The 21,484-nt window shown below is 38.9% G+C and overlaps 1 protein-coding gene across 12 annotated transcripts in view; it reads right to left on the reverse strand.

Annotated features, from left to right (window-relative positions):
• Nucleotides 1-21,484, reverse strand: part of TEX9 (testis expressed 9) — a 31,533-nt gene that overhangs the window by 5,293 nt on the left and 4,756 nt on the right. For 3 of the 12 annotated variants that reach the window (XM_054077465.1, XM_054077466.1, XM_054077464.1), the window contains exons 4-11: nt 18,798-18,846; nt 17,718-17,803; nt 16,077-16,252; nt 12,333-12,415; nt 10,154-10,327; nt 5,906-6,040; nt 5,299-5,433; nt 999-1,117 (exon numbers count right to left, since the gene is read on the reverse strand). In XM_054077465.1, coding sequence (XP_053933440.1) covers nt 1,040-1,117; nt 5,299-5,433; nt 5,906-6,040; nt 10,154-10,327; nt 12,333-12,415; nt 16,077-16,252; nt 17,718-17,803; nt 18,798-18,846 — 916 coding nt within the window. In that variant the 3' untranslated portion in view covers nt 999-1,039. Of the gene's footprint in view, nt 1-68; nt 1,118-5,298; nt 5,434-5,905; nt 6,041-10,153; nt 10,328-12,332; nt 12,416-16,076; nt 16,253-17,717; nt 17,804-18,797; nt 18,847-21,484 lie in introns of those variants that run through there. The other 9 variants (XM_054077473.1, XM_054077474.1, XM_054077463.1 and 6 more) reach the window with 8 other exon arrangements.

The raw sequence follows: 21,484 nt of genomic DNA on the forward strand, positions 1-21,484 counted from the left end.
ATCACTGTTTATACATTTCTTGCTGTGTTTCTTAAAGATCATTTAGCTCCAACCTGGTAGGGTGGGTTGGAACTGGATGATCTTTAAGGTCCCTTCCAACCCAAACAATTATATGATTCTATGATTTTATTCAGTTACTCCAAGGGAGGAATCTGCTGAAACACCTGAGGTTTGACAGAGGTTCATACAAGCAGCACTGGCGTTTGTTGCTCCTGTTTGTCCACGTACACGATACGTTCAGCCCATCTACACTCAAGTGTTTATCTAATTCTTGATTATAATGAAGACATAATGAAATTTTGAGGATGTAATGCTTGTGGAGCCATCCCTCCTGACTGTATCCCACAGCAGCAGCTGTGGCCAGGGAAAGATTGAATATTTTCACCTTGACTGAAGCAGCAGTTTTTCACAATGTGACTGTATCAGATCACAGAGTCTCTCTGGACAGAGAGGAACAAGTCTCATGGATAATTTTGCCAGCCAGGGCGTAAGATGTAGTAGCTAAAACAAGTTATGATCGTTCAACCCTGTTGGTGCTTAAATTAGATGCCAGACCAGCAGCTTTGAGGGGAGATCTGTTACAGAGAACAGGCAAGGCCAATTTTCCAACCACGTGTTTCAAAAAGGACATGACATTTTCTTCTCAACTGGATCACTGGTTCGTTTATTTCTGTTGCAACATAGAATTTTCTGAGAATAAGCCCTCACTTCTTTGGACTGAATACTACCTTGGATCAGGCCTAGTTTTAAATGTAGAGTGGACTGATAACAAAGTGCACTTGTTGGAATATTCCCTGCACAGTCTACACTTCTCTGCTCATTACAGAATGGACAGTTTGGCCCGAAACTTCAGTAGAAATTTGTATTTCATATGATAGCGCAATGCAAGCTATCAGGCTTGTAAAAGTTCAACAACAGAAACGCAACAAAATCGATTCACTGAGATATAAAGTTACTATTATTAACAAGCATTCATATACAGTGCCCAAATTACATACCAGCTGACTTAAAAAACAACTCCTGTTTGAAATCTGTGTAATCACTGGTTTCCCCACTCAAGAGTTTTCATGAATTCCTCTTCAGTAAAAGAGAGCATCTTGGCAGCTTCTATGTGCATCTTTAAAAAAAATATATATTTATAATTAGGAGCAGAAGGTAAAACAGTGTGCATGACCCATACAAATCCTGTATAACTGGGATGGCTGATGGGGGCTTTAGATCCACCATCCTGTCTTTTTGTACTGTGGTTCTGATGGACGGTTCCACCTGTTAAAGCTGAAGCTGCTTTTTTTTCTGCAAAAATGTATAGCGTAGGGATCCTGTGATAAAATTCTTGCTAATCACGGGGACTCCAGCTCTAGTAAATCACGACCAATAGCTTTATATAGTTCCTTATATTCTTTTAAAAATATCATAGCATGTCCTGAGTTGGAAGGGACCCACAACAACCATCGTTCAACTCCTGTCCCTGCACAAGACAACTCCAAAATTCACACTGGGTGTTCTGAGGGCTTTGGCCAAATACTTCTTGAGTACTGTCAGGCTTGTTCCAGTGCTCCACCACCCTCTGGGTGAAGAACCTCTTCCTAATGTCCAACCTAACCCTCACCGGCACGTCCTCCTGCTATTCCTTGGGGTCCCGCCATTGGCCACCAGAGAGAAGAGCTCAGCGCCTGCTCGTCCTCCTCCTCCCTGTGTGAGGAAGCTGTAGACTGTGTTGAGGCCTCCCTTCTTGTCTCCTCCAGGCTGAACTGAGTAAGTGACTTCAGTCACTCCTCATACAACTTCCCCTCTAGACCCTTCACCAACTTTGTGGCCTCCTCTGGACAATGTTTCAGTTTTAATGAGGCCTGGAAATTACTGAAAATCTGACAATTCTTGTGACCTCTAATGAAACACAAGAAAACTGGAACACATTCATCCCAGCTGATCAATACACAACTTTAATGCTACTGCAAATCAAATACATTGTTAAGACTCAGTGTGCCAGTGCCTCTAATGTGTGTGATTTAACGTTAAATGAGGATTTTAACCTAATAACATGACACCACTGATAAGAATAATGGGCATAGAACAAGGAGTAACGGTGTTACACCTGAAGGAGAAATACGTGCTGCTGACTACTGGTGACTGCGTTGCCACCATACAGCCATGGTCCGTCATGGCACATACGCGCACACCCCCACGCACAGAGTGATTAAACGCATATCATACACGTATGATTAAAACTCATACAGTGGTCTGAATTTGTATTTCCCTTACATAGGATAGAGCACATTACTTTACGTGGCACATTGAAAGGAACAAATGGAACTTTTTAACTTATAATAAGGTTATTATCTGTTCTAATAATGCCATTGCTTGGAAAAATGTCATCAGGGTCATGAAGGTTTGATGAGAAAACAAGTACTAATTGGCCCGGGTGTTTGCAGAGAACTGCTGCTCAAAAAGGCACTGCGGCCAGAGAGCCCTGGAAGCTCCTGGGGTTCCAGCTGCTGTCACAGCAAAGGCCACAGCCGTGCCACATGTCCTCATCCCCACACCACAGTGTAATCCCTGTCCCTAACATCATTCCAAGTGGAAAGGGAAGTGGCTCAGCTAAACAGTTTCTACTGCAGATTTTAATAAACTGGATATGTTTCGAACAACAGAGAACAATTCATGTCTACAAGGCTGTGGGGTTTTCAAAACAAAGCGTACTGCAGCTCCCAGAGGCAGCACAACGCCCTCCAGCTCAGTGAAGCTCAGTCACTTCCCTTAATCCCTTTTAAACTAAGATTTTCTATTAAACGCTCTCTCTTGAGGCAAACAAACAATGGTCTGAAGAAACCAACTGGAACACCGGTGACTACTTGCTGCCAGCTGCATCCTACTACTGATAAATAATACCTTTGGGGGAGTTTTTTCCCCTCATTCTTCCTGTGGTAGCATGTCCTCGCCTTCAGGCGAGCTGTACCTGCTGGGTGCATCTGAATCTGCCACACAAATTCTACACAAATGGCCCAAATTAGGTTTTTCTCATTCATTTACCAAAAGCCTTATGTGAAGCAGACTCAAGTTCTTCCCATTGCGTATGTTGTGCACACGGAGCTTTAGCTGCCCTTCCGCTACGCCTTCTCCTGACGTTACAGAAGGCAGAGTTAGCACTGTTCCCTTTCAGGTTCCACCAATCCGAGTTTGTTCTAAGCTGACAGCATCCTTCTGTGAGGTAGTAACACTCTCATAAGAAAAGCTAAGTGGCTTCCTCTGCTCTGCAATTCTGAGTCAGCATTCAGAATCATAGAATCACCAGGTTGGAGAAGACCTCTGAGATCATCAAGTCCAACCATACCTACCTGCCACTAAACCATATTCTTAAGTACCTCACCAACCCATCTTTAAGATTTTCCTAAAATATATTTTGTGATGTTTATCTGAGACTGTGGCTTTGGTTCTCGGTCAAACAGCAGTACCACTCTTCCACTGTGGTGGATTCACGTTGGAGAGAACAATGAGCTACCTCATGTACTGAGTGTATTTTGAGTGAATGAAAATGCTCAAACAGCCCCAGTTCCTCTTATTCCAATTACCTCCTTTGTTCTGCGTTGGAGAAGTATTCCAGATTTTGAGGTGTGTTTCCATAGTGCAGTTCCCAATCCTTAAGGTAAGAGCGTGTATTTTGTTACATGAAGTTGCTGCTTCATGCAGAATTAGTCTTTCTCTATGGGGGCTCAACAGCTTCCAGAGTGTTTACAAAATGTCTGGTGACCACTGCAGTGCTCTAAGGCTAAATCTAATGTTGTGTTTTCTTATCGCAAAGGCTGGCCCTTCTGAAGTGCTTCTGCTCCACACGTCACTGCATGCTGCTTGCTTTAGCTCATACAGCTTCGGTTTGAGAGTGCGAAAAGCAGCACATTAACTCCATCCTGAAGTGAATCACATTCGATTCAGCCAAAGGGGCAATTAGAGGTGAACCCCTCTAGGATGTTACAATCCTATCTAGGTGGTAGTGACAGCCATAGCTCTACGTGTCTAGTGCAGCCTCAGAAGAAAAATGGATACAAACGATAGCACACAGTGCCAATTATTTGGTAAGTGAAAGGTGTGATGGAACTGTCAGGTAAATGCAGCAGTAAATGGAAAATTGTTTGATTTAGGCAACAACTCTTACTATGCTCTCACCTGTCTTTAATTTGCTTTTATGTAAACTCACCAGTTCTTTCTCTTTGTACCATCAAAGCCCATGTGACAGGTCTGTGCTGAAAATGTATCTTGAGAAGTATATTTACCCACTGCAGTGTCCAAGGTTTCTCTTTCCAAGTAAAATACTCTTCCTTTTTGGGACATCAGTACAGCTTTATCAAATGTGATAGTTTAACACATTTTTAGCTATATTGTGTCTGAAGCACTCATCCACTTTTCGCTACAACACCATTCGGTGAAACCTGTATCACTAATTGTTCAGCATGAATTGGCAGCAAGTGTACCCTCTGTCCCACTCCAGCTTCAGCTGCCAAGGAAACTAAAAGGCAGTGCCCCTGCCCTCCCTTTGATGCCCTAAAGGGGAAAGGAATGGACAGAGATACAAAATGAATGGAGAAGCTAATAAGGTGAGCTGTGAGCACAGTGGGCATGGGAACACCCACGCTGATGTTACTACAGCGTGTGATTCAAAATATGCATGATATTCCAGGAACTATAAAAGGATGGAGCTCAACTCCCCTCCTTCAATCACAGCTAGGATAAGTACAGTCTCTTTTTTATTTTCTTTCCTCTTTTTTTTTGTCTGAGACATGGGGAGATCTGCACCTGTATGCGTACAGCACAGCTCAGAACGTAAATAAAAAGAAACTATGTAGTAGAGAAGGAGCCGCTTTGAGGACCCAGGAAGAACTTAGGTCTCAAATGTCTCCCTCCTGAGAGGGCTCGCTGTTACAGCTGCTGCTGTGGCAATGTGCTGGGGGGGACTGAAAAACATCTACATCCTGGAATGGATTCTACTGACACAGCAGCAATGGGAGTTGCTGTTGTTACCTGAATGGTTGAACAAAGATGCTTTCAGTCCTAACGCTTGTCACTAGTAATCCTTCACCACAACAGGGTACATTCCAAGTTAGGAACCGACTCAATTCAAAAGAAGATCAGCCTTTGCTAGAAAGCAAAATGCTAGCAATACGCACTTCTAAAAGTGAGGCTGCTGCTCCCTGGCATCAAAACTTCCCAGTCCAGGGGCTCTAGTTTATGTGATCACCTCATTTAACAACAGACACATTTAGGTAGAGGTTGTTAAGTGAGATGTAACAGCACTCTGGTCCTTACCTTCTGTCTCTTTAAAATATCAATTAACTTTAGCTGTTTTTTGAAACCTGTCATTAGCTCTCCTTTTTGTTTTTGCAGTTTCTTGTTTTCCATCTTTAATTCTTCAATTATTTTCAGTTCTTGGTTAGCTGCATCCTGCCAGGGGAAGAAAAGGAGAAACGTATTATTTATGAAAGTGGCGATTTAACCAATGAAACTTGGCGTTACATAACAAAATGACAAACAGCAGCCACACAGGACATTTTTGAAAAGAAATGGTATTAATAAAAATATTCCTACATCAAAACCTCAGAAAAGAATAACTCAAAGGTGACAGCCGTGGTTCGCCCATGTGTGCATTGGGGGTGTATACGTATTTCTCCCTTCTTCTAAATGCATCTAATTTTCAGAAAGGCCGTAACATTATTCTGTACGTTTCTTCCTCTTGGCAGAGGCTGCAGTAGTGTCATCCCAGATAACTTATCAAGCCCTTTGGTGACTTGCTTGAAGTTAATTTTAGGACTGTCTTTAAGAGACAAAATACTTCCAAAGCCGATCAAGCTTTTTGTCTCATTCTAGCATTACTGAGTTGATCCATGTTGGGACTTATGCTCCTAAGCCACTGTACCTTGTTGCTTTGCTTCAGTTTATTCAGCTCCACTTTATACTTTTCTGCTTCTTCCAGGGCCCTGTTTAAGCGAACCTCTGTTGCACTCTGACTGGTTGAGGCCTTCTTTTGTACACGCTTTAGATTTTCCAATTCCTATTTAAGAAGGAAAGGATAAAAATGAATATTATGAATAATGGTATTTAACAAATCCCATACAGATAATACATTTACAGGAAGGTTCACCCTTGACAACTTGAGTCTGTGGACTTCTTTGGCCTGCAGATAGAATCTACCTCAAACCTCATTAATTCCACTATTAAAGTGTCCTCTTCTCCTTTGAAATCTTGAAAAGAGATCTTTCTCATTTTTGTTTCAACCTTCTCTTAGAATAATTGTAGCTGATCATGTCAGACCATAGGACTGACTGCAAAACCTCGTGTGCTGGAAAACCTCAGTCAGATAAAGAGAAAAAAATGTCGGCATGTCCACTGTGTGGCAGATTCTGGAACAGTGGCTGGAATTCCCAGCTGCTTCTTCCCATGTGATCCTTTTACCTCCTTTTCCCAGAGATTGCTACAAGCAATTGCCAAGAAAAAGTTTAAACGACCTACTGAGGATGGCCGAGGGCAGTAACTATTTCATCTGGCAGAAAATAGTTCATCGAGTGTTTATGGTAACAACTGCAACAGTTCCCTCTTACCTCTGGTGATGGTATTTCATGGTGCTGGAAGTGGGGAAGGGAGAAAAGAGAACAAGATGAGGATCAGAATAATGAGATTAAAGATTGGGGAATACAGATAGAAGACAAAGTAGAAGAAAGAAAAAATCCTGGCAGAAAGAGCACCCCCTGTCATTTGTAAAAAAAGAAATAGACTTTTTTTTTTAAAAGATGATCCAATTTTTAGTAATGGACACAGAAAGATTCTTTTAACCAAATCAGGGCAGATAGAGGGCTTGCTGCTAACCATTTGCCTTCAGATTGCCTTATTTCTGAGTAATTGTTCTATTTTCTCAATTCCACACCAGCTCTTGTGGCAGTTATTTCTGATTTTTACATCACTTATCCATGAAACACACCCTAAATGACAAGTGTATAGAGCAAAGATGCTATGGTAAAGTTCTGACTGGAACAGATATTCCTAGGAAGCTTTGAATCTTCTCCAAAACAGATGAAAAAAACAGGACAGCATGATGAATCTCACTAATCCTCCAAAAATTCTATCACGTGTCTTCTCCGAGAGTTCACACAAACAGATTTTGATTTTTTTGCTAACCTGTCCATCTGATTTGTTACAAAAGGACAAGTGAAAGCCTGGTAGGACAGCAGCAGAGCCACTCTGGAACCCTGCACGTGTGTAACCAGAGAACGCAAATTTGTTTGCTGGAAGCTGGCCCCCACGTTTCCACAGAAAACAAGCTGCACAGCATGCAAGCCGCTCTGTCTTCTATCAAGATGATGATGCTGTGACTAGGGTCAACTAGATCTTTTGTGCTATGTATTTTATTCTGTGCTGGTATAAAAAGCTGGAGAATATAACCTTTCAAACATGTAACAATGAAAAGAAATAGTCTGCGTGCAATGCGGATTACCTCTCAGGTATTCATATCATTGGAATGAAAGAATTCTACTATTTCTTTTAGGGCTTTTTACCTTCACTGTCATACACAATATCTTAACAAGGATTTTTTTGCAAGTGAGGGTATATTGTTAAATATATTCTACTCCCAAGTTTTTCAGCGTAGAAGTATCTGAAACAAGTATTTTATTTTGTAAGTAGGCAAGATTTCTGCCAATTCTTGAATGCTTTAAGTAAAAACTGAATTCATTTCCTCATATAATATTCCTCTAAGGGGGGAGAAAAAAAATGCTGTGTTCTAAAACTGTGTTCCATTTAAATCTCTGGATTTTCTCGACTCTTTTGGCATGGTGGAGGCACCTGAATATCAGTAGGGGGGTGATACCAGAGAGCTCATCTACGAGGAACCCTCCCAGCGGCTTGCTCTCCTCCCCGCAGCAAGCATACGAAACACTGCTATCTTTAGAAAGCTCAGCAACACCTGTCCACCCTCAAAAACATTTGAGAGATAATGTTTGCTAAACATCAATCCCTTCTTCAAGGCAAATTATAAAACCCCTGCACTAAGCATTGAAAGGTATAAGAGCACGACTTTGGTGTTTCCCTGTCCTTTACCCAACATTATGGCCCCATCACATTGACAAGTGAGAGAGAACGCAGGGGAAGGAATGTTCCTGAAGACAGGTGGTGAGAAAAGACAGGAGAAGCGATATAATTTATTAGGATCAACCAGATGGAAAAAAAGAGGCGAGCTGGAAAGAGGACAGAAGTTTTGGAGAGCATCAGAATTCAGCTGAGGTGGGTGTTCCAGCAGAAATGTTCAGAGGCCAAACGCCAACAGAATGAAATGTAAAAATTACAGGCTAATTATGTTTCAGGTCAACTGTGAAAACCAGGTGAGAATCTTTGCCTAGGCAGATGAAAAAAAAAAGTAGCTGTGGGATTAATGAAATTGCCTCAATTGTTGAAAACATGAGGAAACTTGGGAAAGCTCCTATCACAACTGAAGTCTTCTAGTGTTTATGTTGCAACAGAAACCACCAAAAAAAGCAACACAAGTCCAGAGGTTACATTTGTGCTATCTCAACTACACAGAAAGCTTTCTCTAGACTGAAAGCATGAGTCTTCAGAGTTTATCAGCACAGCAGCATAAATTCAGGCCCATGTTCACAGGAAACTCCTTTTAAACCTGTTTCTAGAATAAATCTACAACAACACTAATTCTGTAATGCTGAATCCTACTTCATACCTAAAGAATAAAACAACTTTCAGATTGTTAAGTCCATAGGAGATTTAAACAATTACTGCAGGTTTTTGGCAGTTAAGTATTTTTTTTGATCAGAAAAGAAAAAAACATAAAATAACTTCCAAACTAGCAGAGGACCATTCCTTAAATATATCTGTCTTTTTTGCCTTCTCAGTATTTGGAAGAATTACCACTGTTAGTCATGATTGTATCTGATCAGTTACCTTGAGAAACTCTAGAAAACAGAACCTGTTAAGAATAATTGAAGCAATTGAGGATGGTACAGCCAGAGAACTAGCGTGGCCTGCCTGAGGGAATGATGGACATTGCCAACACAGAAGGTTAAGTCCAGGATGGTTTGGGTATATATATCCTGTCTTGCTTTAAGAGAACGGGCTAAATGACCGTGTAAGTCTCTCAGCCCTATTTACTGTGAGCTGACAAGTAGTATGAGTACTACTACCAAATATTTTTCTGAATAGAATCAAGTATCAGGGGACTTTTCAAAAGGAACTTAACACCTCAAAGTATCTGCACAAAAAGAACACACAAACTCAGAACGTTTTAGTTTTAAAATGTCAGAACTACGTACCATTAAGATGCAAGCATACCTATACAAATGTATAGTATGGTTTAACGGAAGTACAATGAGGCTTTGTTAGGCTGAGTTGTGTTCTGGTTTCCCCAAAATTTTAAGTGAACCATTCTGCCCGTTCTATTACCTGTACTACTCAACATTATATGTATTACATGGTGTTGAAGTTAACCTCTCTAGCTCTGAGTAATTAAAGAAAAACACATGCTGCTCTTAGATGAAGTTCCAAACAAACAAAGCTGTGTACGCAGGCCATCTGCTACAACTAGGCACACAGACAATTTTGCATATGTGGCCTACAGCAGGACCCAGGTTAATTTTGATTCATCCACACTGCAGAGGCTAGTTTTCCAACAGTTCGTTTTCAAGAACATAACCACATCCTTTCTGCCAGCTGCGGAAGACATCGATGCCAGCTGCAGGTGTCCTTCTTCAAAATGTTCACCAGGTGCTTCAGTTTACACAAAAGCTCCTATTACCAGAAGTAATTTTTAACCATTATAGTTAAAACCAGAAAAATAAAATTTCCCTGTACTTTTCAAGATTCCTTTGTGAATTTGACAGCAGTTTCTGAAAAGGTTTTCTCTCTTGCATGTCTCTTACACAAGAATTTAATTTCAAAATACTGAAATACACAATTGTAGAAGCAGAAGAGAAGCCAGTCAGCAAAATCTACTATTTGTTCCTTTTCAAAAGTGATTAGACCATTTAAAAATACAATTTATAAACCTATTATTAGATACTGAAACACTAATGGGATCTCTGGATGTGAATCTATCAAACCAGAGCAGAGACGGTGATTTGATGCAGTTGTTTTCCCTTCTGCATGAGAAAAGTATCTGCAATACCTTTTGTAGAGCAATGACCTCTTGTTGTAAACCTTCGCTTTTTTTGTTTGCTTCTTGAAACAGCATTTTGTACTTTTCAATCTGAGAACGTTGTGTACCAACTGTTCGTTGCAGGCTGATGTTTTCTTCTTCGGTATCTTTAAGCTGAGATTTTAAATTCTGATTTTCATCAGCCTGTTTGAGAGTAATTAGCAAAAAAACTCAACTAAATTATTTCAAGGAATCAGTAGGATAACACAATAGTAACGTTTTGTAAATAAAAGGCAGTAAAAATATACATATTGTAGGTCCCGAGACAATGATTTTTAAAAATGATGTTATTTTAATATGTTTAGATCCTTCCTGATGGATTTCACAACAATTTCAAGAAAGGAAACAACTAAGACGAAGAAAGAAAACACCAATTTACCAGGACAATCCTTCAAAAAACAGTAACATTTTTCTCATTTAATTTTCTGTACTCCTTTACATGGAACTTTCTTTCAGCACTGTGTAAAACATCTAAACTGTGGTAGTTCAAAAGTTTTGAGACCTAACTATCAAAATGTTATAGAATAATGTGAACAGTGGCACATAGATACTTCCTGACATTTTTGTGAGATCAGCTAAATGCACACATTAGGAAAAATTTGGGGAAAAAGAAGCGAATATAATTACTGATAAACTAATCCATTATATTTGAGGAGATTATCTGGTTTTGACTTAAAAGCAAGCTAATGACCCAGGATACATCAAGTGTTCACATTCAAGATTCTCTTGAATTCAAGTGAATCTTGTATTAGATTCATGACCTACTGGCAATTCCATCCCACATTAAGCACTATAATTTCAAGGCATTTTTCTTTTATAACCTTTTAAACACTATAAGTGAATACTAATGTAGGTTATTTCAGAAATACATTATGCCCTTTATTTCTTTATGAAAAGTATACCAAAGCACACACAGAAGTGGAGTTTCTATGCAAACAGGCCTTTCTCTCCTGTGCTCTCAGCCTCTAGGAATACATTCTTCTCACATGGGAAATGTATGTGCTTCACCCTAAGTTTTATGTGACTGCACACACCTCAGAAACTCCCACTTCTTTATATTTAAAACAGATTTACTGCTTCCTTACAATGCTTGGACTGTGAATTGGAACAAACCCCAGAATCTATCTCAAGGCCTTGCTAATATGAATGTAATAAAGTGATTTTCACACCAGAGAAACTAATGCCCAAAATGATACATTTATATACAGACTGTTATGGGCTCATGACAAGAATAGGTACAAGGTTGTCTTCTGTCATCTGCTATACTAACTGAATGCTGTAGTATTTTTGGCATGGAATGATGAAGTTCAATAGCAACTGGCAAAATTATATTTTATTTGAATATTAAAATATCTTTAATGTTAACAACGTACTTCTGATCACAGCATAAAAGTACTGAAATACCTACATTGATAAAAATGAAATAAAGTACATATAAAATATCAAAATCTAATTCCTTCTAAAGATTTTCTCCAGGCACCTATCTCAAAAAACTGATTTAATGTCATCCTGCTCCTCGACTCTAAATGAAAAGCTTGTTAGAAAACACAAAGGTCATTTGCCATATGTTGTGAATGTCACCATCACACTTGGGCCCGGGGAATAGGTCAAAAAAAAAGCATTCTGCAGTTATGAGACTACAATTAAGAATAATTGGATTGTGCAAAACGGCAAGTTAATTCAAAAACCTTGCTTGATTACAAATACATGAAAAAGAGGTGATCCCTCTGGCAGACAGACAAAAACTGTTTAAGATTTTGTAGTTCGAGAGATGTTTGAGCATCACCTGGAAAGATACTAACAGACACTGTAGATCATAAAACTCACTTGTAGTACAGTCTAACAGTAAAATACTGGTGTAGTTTCACACTGCCTTCACTTCCTTCTGATCCACACAAATATCCAGTTCCAAATACCCCCCTCTGCATGAAGTGTAATCTTTTTTTCATGAAATATATTTCATAAGCTTTTAGCCCACGATCACATTTATACCTAAATTACTATCCTTGACTCTAAATTCTTGGGAAATTTTTAAAAAATAGAACATTAGCTCTTAATTCTTGAAAAGGAAAAGATGAGGGAACTGATGCAATTATTTGTTAAAGGGGAACCTCTTCCATTTCTACCAAGAAGAAAACTCAGCTCTTACCTTTTTCCTGCATTCACACACTACACTATCCAGCTCTTCCTGCATAACACGTAACTTCGCCTTAAGAAATCTGATTTGAGCTTCTGTAAACATAAAAAGTTAAATTTAATATCCACAAGTACTCCTCATTCAATGCAGAAAAGCAGCAAGACTGATTTAAGAACTCACTTTTTTTTTTTAAAGCACACAACATTGTTAATAATGATTGAAGAGAAACAGGCAAATTTCTGTCACAACAAAACAAGCTGTATGTGAACAGTATGTTCTTCTGCTACCCATTCCCCAGATCATTCACAAGGAACTCCCCCTGAACTTCCAGCAGGTACAAAGCACAGCAATAGCACAAGGGGCAAGCTGAGCAGCGTAGGAATAAATGTTATTCACAGGAGGTACAAGGGGAAAAGAATAAAGTGGAGGATGAGTATCTGGAGCTGAGTGTGTAGGGACGGATGGGTACATGTGTTCATTTGCTGTAACAGGAATTCTTTTTTTTTCAGTCATCTTCCCTTTCCACTGTCATCTGCAGCTTAAGTTGTAACTCTGCAAAGGCCAATAATAAGTAGGGTTTAGGAAAACATCATGAAAAATAAGATACAGACTGACTTTTTTTCCCTCCTGTTACATCCTTGTGACCTCCTGCTAACGCGTGGCTATCCTGAGATGGAGACCATATTAAAGCCATCAAGTTTAGTACTCTTTCAGGTACTTCTATACCATTAAGTTGTTTGGTTTTCTTCACAAAACATATTGTAGTTTGGCATTCACAATATCCTGTGGTGATGAGTTGGCTAATATAATTATGCATTATGCGAAAGAAAAACACTTTGTATAGCTTGTTTTAAATCCCATTTAATGCAGTATTTACTAGTGTTTGCATTGCAAGAAGTCAGCTTTCCCTTTGCCATTGCTGCTTTCATTACAGAATCTTTCCTCTTGTGCTCAATTGTTTTGTTTTTAAATTGAAGATTCCAATTCAAGTTGTTCCACGCTTCTAATTGCTGCTATATTCCTTTCCTGTACCTTTCCTATTTCTACATGCTAGTTTTGAGATGGGGTGTGCACAACTATGTCTCAAACACAAGATGGGGTAGCATTGGTTACATAACAGAATAACAATAGCAGTACAATAGTTTGTTTTCTGTTACCTTCTGACACATTACTAACAATCAATCTGCCTTTTTCACTGTGAACATGCAATAAGTTTATGCTTTTGGAGATACCCTAATTAGTAATAACTAAACAAAGTCCAGCTCAGAAGCAGGTGTAACTGGCTTTGTTTTCTCTATGAGCAGTACTTTGCACTCTAATGCTGAATATGAACATCCATTCCATTACCGTACTCAGTACTATGAAATTCTTCTAAACACTTCAATGTCAGTGTTAGCTATCCTAACGTCTTTGTTTCATTTAGAAATTTCTTTACCAGCTAGCGTTCCTTTTTCCAGATTATTTTGCTGTATATTGAACAATGTAAGCTCCATGACAGATCACTCCACACTATACCACTATCTGCAAAACCTGCTTGTTTCTTTTTAACATTTTGTTTTCTCTTTTACTCAGTCATTAGTCCACACTCAACTCCTCTTCTGTCTTAGAAAGCTCTATGTTATTAAGCACTTAGTAGTAAACCTTGTTGAAAATCCAAGAGCACAGCTAGAACCATACCACCCTCAGGAGAGAGCTATAATACAACATTAGTTTGACTTCTCACAAGAGGTAAAGATAATTAAACTATTAGCTTCCAAATGGGTCAATTTTAATCATTTCACACAGCCGATAAGAGGGAGGAGTATCACTTAACAGGATGGTCAGGTCATAAAGCAACCAGCAGCTTAGGGGATGGTAAACAAGAAAAAAACATCTGAGGTATCCTGATACTCTACAGGAAAGAATAGGTGCCTTGAGCTCCTAAGCTAATATCAAGATTAACATGAAGTAAAACAATGCCTTTATTCTATGATTTAGTTATTTTGTTCATGGGTGGGGTATATTATAACAGATAAAAATAGAGATAAATTCACCTTTATCCTTCTGTGTGTCTGTGTGCTTCCATCATTGCTTATTACTGCAGAATTGAGTTATAAACCACAAAGGCAGCTCTTGATAAAAATAATGTGTAAGCTACTGGTGTTGACATAAAAATGGCTGCACTCTGATAACCTGTGACCATGAGATAAAAATAGGGAACCGGAGTCTATGAAGAGCGCTGCAAGAAGCTCAAGGAAAGGATCATGCTATGGCATCTCATCAGCACAGTGGCCAAAACGTCTATGGCATGTTCCTAGGCATGTTACCCTCAGGAACCCTTACTAGGAGATTCGCCCTAAGGGATCAGCCCACCCTGTAACACAGGGCCTGTTTAGCACCTACATCTACTTCTTTTTTAAAACTAAGCTTTCTGTGAGTCGGATGCTGCTAGCATGCTCTGCAGGAACTTATTTAGCAACATAAGGAGGATATGGCATGTGGTGATAGGACAAGGAGGAATGGCTATAAACTGGAGCAGGGAAGATTTAGACTAGACATTAGGAAGAAATTCTTCATGATGAGGGTGGTGAGGCCCTGGCCCAGGCTGCCCAGGGAAGCTGTGGCTGCCCCATCCCTGGAGGGGTTCAAGGCCAGGTTGGATGGGCCTTGGAGCAGCCTGAGCCAGTGGGACGTGTCCCTGCCCGTGGCAGGAGGGTTGGAACTGGGTGATCTTTAAGGTCCCTTCCAACCCAAACCATTCTATGATCTTATATTGAGGAGGCATTCAGTGTTCGAAAGAGTTAATATAAAATTTAAAAAGCAAAAATCAATTCAGAGTATTTTCATTTCACCATTAAAGCTATAGAAACAATTCTCATTACTCAAATACATGCCCTTGGTCCACAAGGCCTGATTACTAGACACCAGTACTAACTCTTCTTGAGTTACCTTGAATTTATTTGGTGTAAGCTTTCAGTGTAGTCCAAAGCAATTTCTTTTTAGTTCAGGAACAAGAAGATAAAAAACATACCTAAGGATCTCTTTTTGGAGACTTACTTATAGAAAACTTGCACAGAATTACATGAGGTTAGATATCAAGCTATTTTTGTGTTGGCATGCATCAAGTTGTTAGATTAAAATAAGAGGGTTTGGGCGTTTCGTACTACGGCAGCGAATCTCTGACTTTATGCTTGCTTTAGCACTGTAAAGAATTACATAAAGCCTTTTTTTATCACACCAGAGCCAAGACAGATGTGCATCGTGCCCTTAGCTTCACTGGCAAATGCTGCAATTCCCTTTCTTACTGCATTTCTAGGACAAACATAAACACACCGTCTAGAGTGGGAAAGTACCTGGAAGATTCTCCACAGCACTGATCTGAGGAAATGTTTTTTCCTCTAAAGGCAGGATCTGTGCAAAGAACTGAAGCTCACCTTTTCGTATAAACATGCATAGCAGAATGTATTTCCGTTTCCTCAGTGAAACGGATCAAATGTTACGCACATATTCAACATACGTAACCACCCAAATGTCTCCCTACAAAGGTGGAAATAGAGATAAAATTTCACTTTTTCCCATAATTATTCATGTGTAACCTGGTCTTCCTGTCGGATTACATAAAGGAGAAAAACTTTTTTTTCCTTTAACTTAAGGGCTTTACAGCTTTCCCTGTAACTTCTACAGAAACTCTCCCCCTTTTTTTTTTTCCCCAGCAAAACCCATTTCTAACAGTCAGGAAGCAAGAATAACATTACTTAACCATGGGAGGAAACCTACCTGCTCCAATTTCATGTCCAACACTTGGAATGTCATCATCTAGACAATGTGGTAAGCCTCCTCTCTCTAGTTTTTCTTCAATTTTGCTCATTGTTTTTGCTAAAGAAAAATCTATGCAATCCTCCAGTACTGCAACATCATCAGCACTTCGTACTTCCAGGTTTCTTATTTTTGAACTAAAAAAAAGCAAACTCTAGATTTTAAATATATAATAAAAAAATATAAAAATACAGCCTATTGGCTCTTTTTAAGAGCGTATTTACCTAATGCAACTTCATTGCTCGCATTTGTATGGAAGATGCATTAGTGGCAATTTCTGATGTAAGATGCCTTGACTGTATCCACATAAACAATTACAGGATTTTACATATTATAACGTAGGAGGCAGAGAAACAATACTATTTTCTACTGAGAAGATTTTGGCATGGTCTTCTGATCCAACAACTTCCTAACTGAATTGGAGTAAAAGACGGGAAGAGAGGAATGTTCCCTTGGCTTTAGCTACTATGGTCTGCTGTAAATCCTGCTTTTTTTCCCCTGCTTCTCTACTTCTGGAATTATGTCCTCTCTAGCTGTACTCCTACCTTACTACCACAGTTTCTGTATCGTTATGTTTGGCCTTGGAAAGTTCACTGATCCCAGAAGGTGCATACCTAAGCTATCATAAAACCAGAACACAAGGTACGTGACACATCTGCTACACAGGCTACCTCCACAGCTTTCTTTTATAAAAGACGACATAAGTTTCCACAGAATCTGAATCTCCTACGTTCTTAATCCAATATATCCCCATCCCAATGCAGCCTCCAAAGTCCTTCTAGCTGCCAAATCTCTCCCACAAGTTTAGGTTCATCTCGCAGGTCCTGTACGTGCACAACCCCACTCCTAAATCTTGTGATGTGGTGCCAGCGTGACAGCCTCCCCTGCACTGCCCAAGGGAGCTTCAAAGGGTCCACAAGTGACTCCCAAGTCCTGAAAAACGACCTCAGCCTCTGTCAATTCCACCTTGCAGACAATCTTCATCCTATTTTGGTATTTGTTCATATCTTATGGCAGTTTTAATTTGTTCCCAGGATTTTATGCATTTCTCTACTCATTTCTTTTGCCCAGATCTCCAGCTCTACCTTGTTTTTTTCTACAGAGCTGAAGCTTTTCACTTTTAAATTCCTGAAAGCTGTGGCACTATTACTGACTCACTGTTATCCTGTGAGACCAAAATGCTACAAAACAGGGGAGACCCCTGAAGGCCTCATGTTTCCCATGACAACTCTGATCACAAGTCAGCCTGCACCACCTCAGCGTGCTCTCATTTTGCCTCAGATGATGTATTTACCATATGTTTGCTCGTTAGGCATAATGACAACTGAAGGAGCTGACAGAGTATAACTGTCAGCTTTAAGAAATGCTTGAGCAGAAAGAAAGTTTTCTTGTTGTAATATTAATGGCATGTTTCCCCTAATACTCTTTGGTGTTCTATGCGAGTAAACAGAGGTAGCTACATGTGGCTGACTAAAGAAGACTAAAAGTTCGATACATTTATTAATACAAATATATATTAAAAATGTAGAAGTGTACATGAATAAAAACAACCTGACAGGCAACTAAAATATTTGATTACAAACAAAGATCTGTATAACATACCTCGAAGCTGTTCTTTTTCCCTTACTTCCAGAGCACGGTCTGTTCTGAGCCATGGGCAGGGAAGCACATTTCTTTTTGTTTCCCAGCTACAAATTTTTTTTTTCCAGAAATTAGTGATTTTTTGTCTTTAATGACTTGGGTATTGCTTTTTTCTAGTGTTTTTTTTTTGTGTTTGGGTTTGTTTTTTCATATATTCAGAGTTAGGCATAATTTTCGAAGTATGCTTTCCAAACTTCCAAAAGGACAGTTTTCCAGTTTTATTTGTGCTCATCTTTATTTTGCAAGTTTAATGCCTGTATGCCTGAAGTATACATCCGTTAGCCATTTACTTGTGGGAGTTTTTGCACACACGCTCATAATAAATTCGCATAAGCAAGGCTATCAGCTTTTACCAAGATATTAACTATTGGACTGTCAACTGAGTGCATTTCTTTGAAAAATGCTTATAGTACCTTCAAAACCATGCTATTTTTATGCACTATTTTAATCCTAGAAATTCCCTGTAGATGGGAGATCCAACAATATTTTTGTTACTTTCTCTCAAAAATTAGGCTTTTTTTCTATTGTATTCCGATATATAACTGAAAACGGTATTTTGGAAGCTTTAGCTCACCTCCTAAGAGTCAATGTAATCGTAACAGAGACTACTGAGTTTGTTCCTAATCTCAATCTCCTTTCTCCATTATGTTTCCCTTCCTGTGTTTGGTTACTTTGACTAGTTTATTACTACATCTAGAAGACAGTAGTACTGCCTCTAGTGGGGGGAGCTAAGGGGGGAAAGGAAGAAATTATGTTCTTGTATCTTGTGCTTGGAATTCTTAATTTGATGTTCAAAACACTGAGTTCTTCTGTCAGTGCTTTACAGACAAGGAAACTTAGAAGACAAATACTAAATGTGATGTAACTCCATGTAACCAGCAGTGGCCCTGAGAAACCCTGGTAACACTGTTCCCGTGCCACTGCTTCGAACATCATTTCCTTTTGGCTTTCTACCCAGTGCAGCACAACCTCAAAACCAGAAGTAATATGTGGAAATCATACTAGAAGAAAAATTAGCCAGGATAGTTTTGAATTTGATACCTTGGCGTGTGAATCTGTAAGGGATGAAATTTCAGGACAGAGCGGGCCTCTACAAAAAAAAAAAAAACACACAAAAAAATCCCCAAATAAACCCTGCAAGTGTATAAAAAATAAACATTTTACAATAAAAATCCCCCCGCCCCCGGTCAGAATCAGGAGAATAACATTTTATATGTCTAGAATAAACAATTTAGCTAAGGTGGGAACATATACTAAGTTCAAACATAAATTCAGTCTCATTTTCTGTCTTTCGATTCTACCTTATTTGCCATCTAAATCACCTGGTGAGTCTAGGCCATCTAATACAATAGTTCCCGTATGCACATGAATCTGAATCTGATCTCTTGCAGTCTAGGTGACTGCTGTAACTACCGGCTGATGGGATCAACGATTCCCCTGTACTGGGGAGTGCTTAGCCAGTCTGCAGTGCTGTCGGCTTCCGTAAGAGACACTGGCAGGCTTTTACCAAAGGTCACCAGCAGCTCAGTGGTTAATATGCCCACCTGACATACAGATCCCTGAATTAATATGAAGAAAATGAAGATAAAAAACAGTGTCATCCAAAGAGAGACTGTGATTGTACGCTCAAATTGTCTGTTGCCAAGTCAGTTGGCAGGGACCATCCAGCAAAGCGGTCGGAGCAGTTAATAAATTAAGCCTCACAGAATTTTCTCTGAAATCCATATTACAAGTATTATATCCATTTTACAGATAAAGAAAAGGAATAATAATTTTTAAAAAAGCAGCTTTCTTAACTGCTTATTCGTCTGAAACCCATGCTGCTTAGTAACAGAACTTCAGGTTAAATGATTATTTTTAAAATCTGCTGGAAACGGGGAGAAAGTTTTATCTTGCTGTGTACTATTCAGGTCAAGCTTTTTGTCACAGATATAACTTTTTTTTTTGTTTCAGAATGAGTTATGTGAATCTGTGTTACTGCACTAAAAGGCTACTTTTTTACTACCCTTTATAATTTTTTATAAATAAATAAAATAAATAAATAAATAAATGGTGGCCTATAAAAGTTTTGGAATAAAATTTAAATTTCAGACACATCAAGCTACATCAATTTTTTTGCCCAGCAGATTTGAGCAAATGTTTAGATCTTGCCTTTAAAAATTTCAGACATCCATTCATCAACGAGAATTATCTGCACAAAGCTCCAGATTTTATTAATCCAAAAAAAACCTGGAGAAATCGTCTGTGTGTGGTTAGCAACAGACTTCAAGAATAGGATGATTAGTTTTTGTCTATTTACCCTATTTTCCTCATGCTTCCTTCCTATTGGCTAGCTTTAGGAGCACGCAGAGGGTGAGGATTTGCTGCCACGGAAATAGCAGTTATAGGTTATTCTGAAAAACATGAAAACGCAACCCTCTATACTCAAGACGACAATAATGTTCTTTCCATCAGTAGACTAATTTGTTCCTATGAAATCTGTTGTCTTAGGGCCTTCTTTTTAGAAATCAAAGCAAAACAAAACCAATTCCCTTGTTCACTGAATTCATCAAACTGGTTTATCCTTAATGGTTTCTTTTCTCTTCCCCATACCTGACAACCCATTTTTAAAACCTCATCATACCCTTCTATAGTAGTTTTGTAAATGAAATGAATGTGTGAATCCTGAAAAATTATATAACTAAGAAGCTAGAGGATTTGGGGCAGCACTGAAAAAGAAGCTAATGTTTAAGAATTCTATCTCTGCATGTAAACACGAGGTGCATGTGCCTGAACAAACCCTTTGTGTTTGCTAATCCTATTCAAAGCCTATAGCATGCTTGCCCATGCGCGTACAGTTCCCATCGCCATGAGCTGGGCAATGCTCCGAAGAGTGAAAGTGTAAACAAAAGCTGAATTCAATGCAGTGTCACTGGAGCTGCTTTGTCTCTACGTAATTCAAGATTCTCTGCACAAATTATGCTATAAAAACTCCAGAACAACTTATTTAAAATTATACATTGACTTGGGAAGTGACTTTAATAGTTGCTGCCTCCTTTTTTTTTTTTTTAACTTAACCTTTTTGTTTTCCTTCCAATACTGCCACTGTCTTCGCTTCAATTTCTCTCCTTCTTTCCAACTGCTTTAGTGTTCATTCTCCTTAAAGGAATAAATGGAAACTTCAAATGGACATTTAAAAAACCTCAAGTGCTTCCTTTAGATTTATGGCCTCTCTGCTTGCACAATTTTGCAAGGAAAAAGAATTTAATTAAATATTAAATACTCGGAACTAATCTAATTGAATGGCCTCAATGTTCACTCATGGATAATCAGTGTGCCTAATTCCTAGCACACATTTCTAATTTTTTTTTTCACGACAGCATGGGCTTTTGATGCTTCTCTTGCATAAATATTCACCAGAACACAGACAGTGGTTGTTTTAAGGTGTTTTAATTTATGTAGGTAACTGGTAGATCAGCTGCTACTCTGATGTGCTAATTGCTAATATATTTTTTTTATTATTCCAGCACTGCCATGTATTTCAAATGTATGCCAGCATAGCTGTTAACTCTCTTTTTTTTTGTGGAGCTGAATCCTCTGATCATATTATCTTATGAAACAGCCCTGTAACTCAACTAAAGCTTGAAGTTCTTAAAAATCTTCTGTGTACTGTTCAAAATCCTTCTAACAGGACATAAAACTAAAGCAAGATCCAAAATTTGTTTCCAAAGCATGATTATACTGAGAAC

The sequence above is a fragment of the Cuculus canorus genome, chromosome 12, assembly GCF_017976375.1.
Source record: "Cuculus canorus isolate bCucCan1 chromosome 12, bCucCan1.pri, whole genome shotgun sequence".
Taxonomy (NCBI): domain Eukaryota; kingdom Metazoa; phylum Chordata; class Aves; order Cuculiformes; family Cuculidae; genus Cuculus; species Cuculus canorus.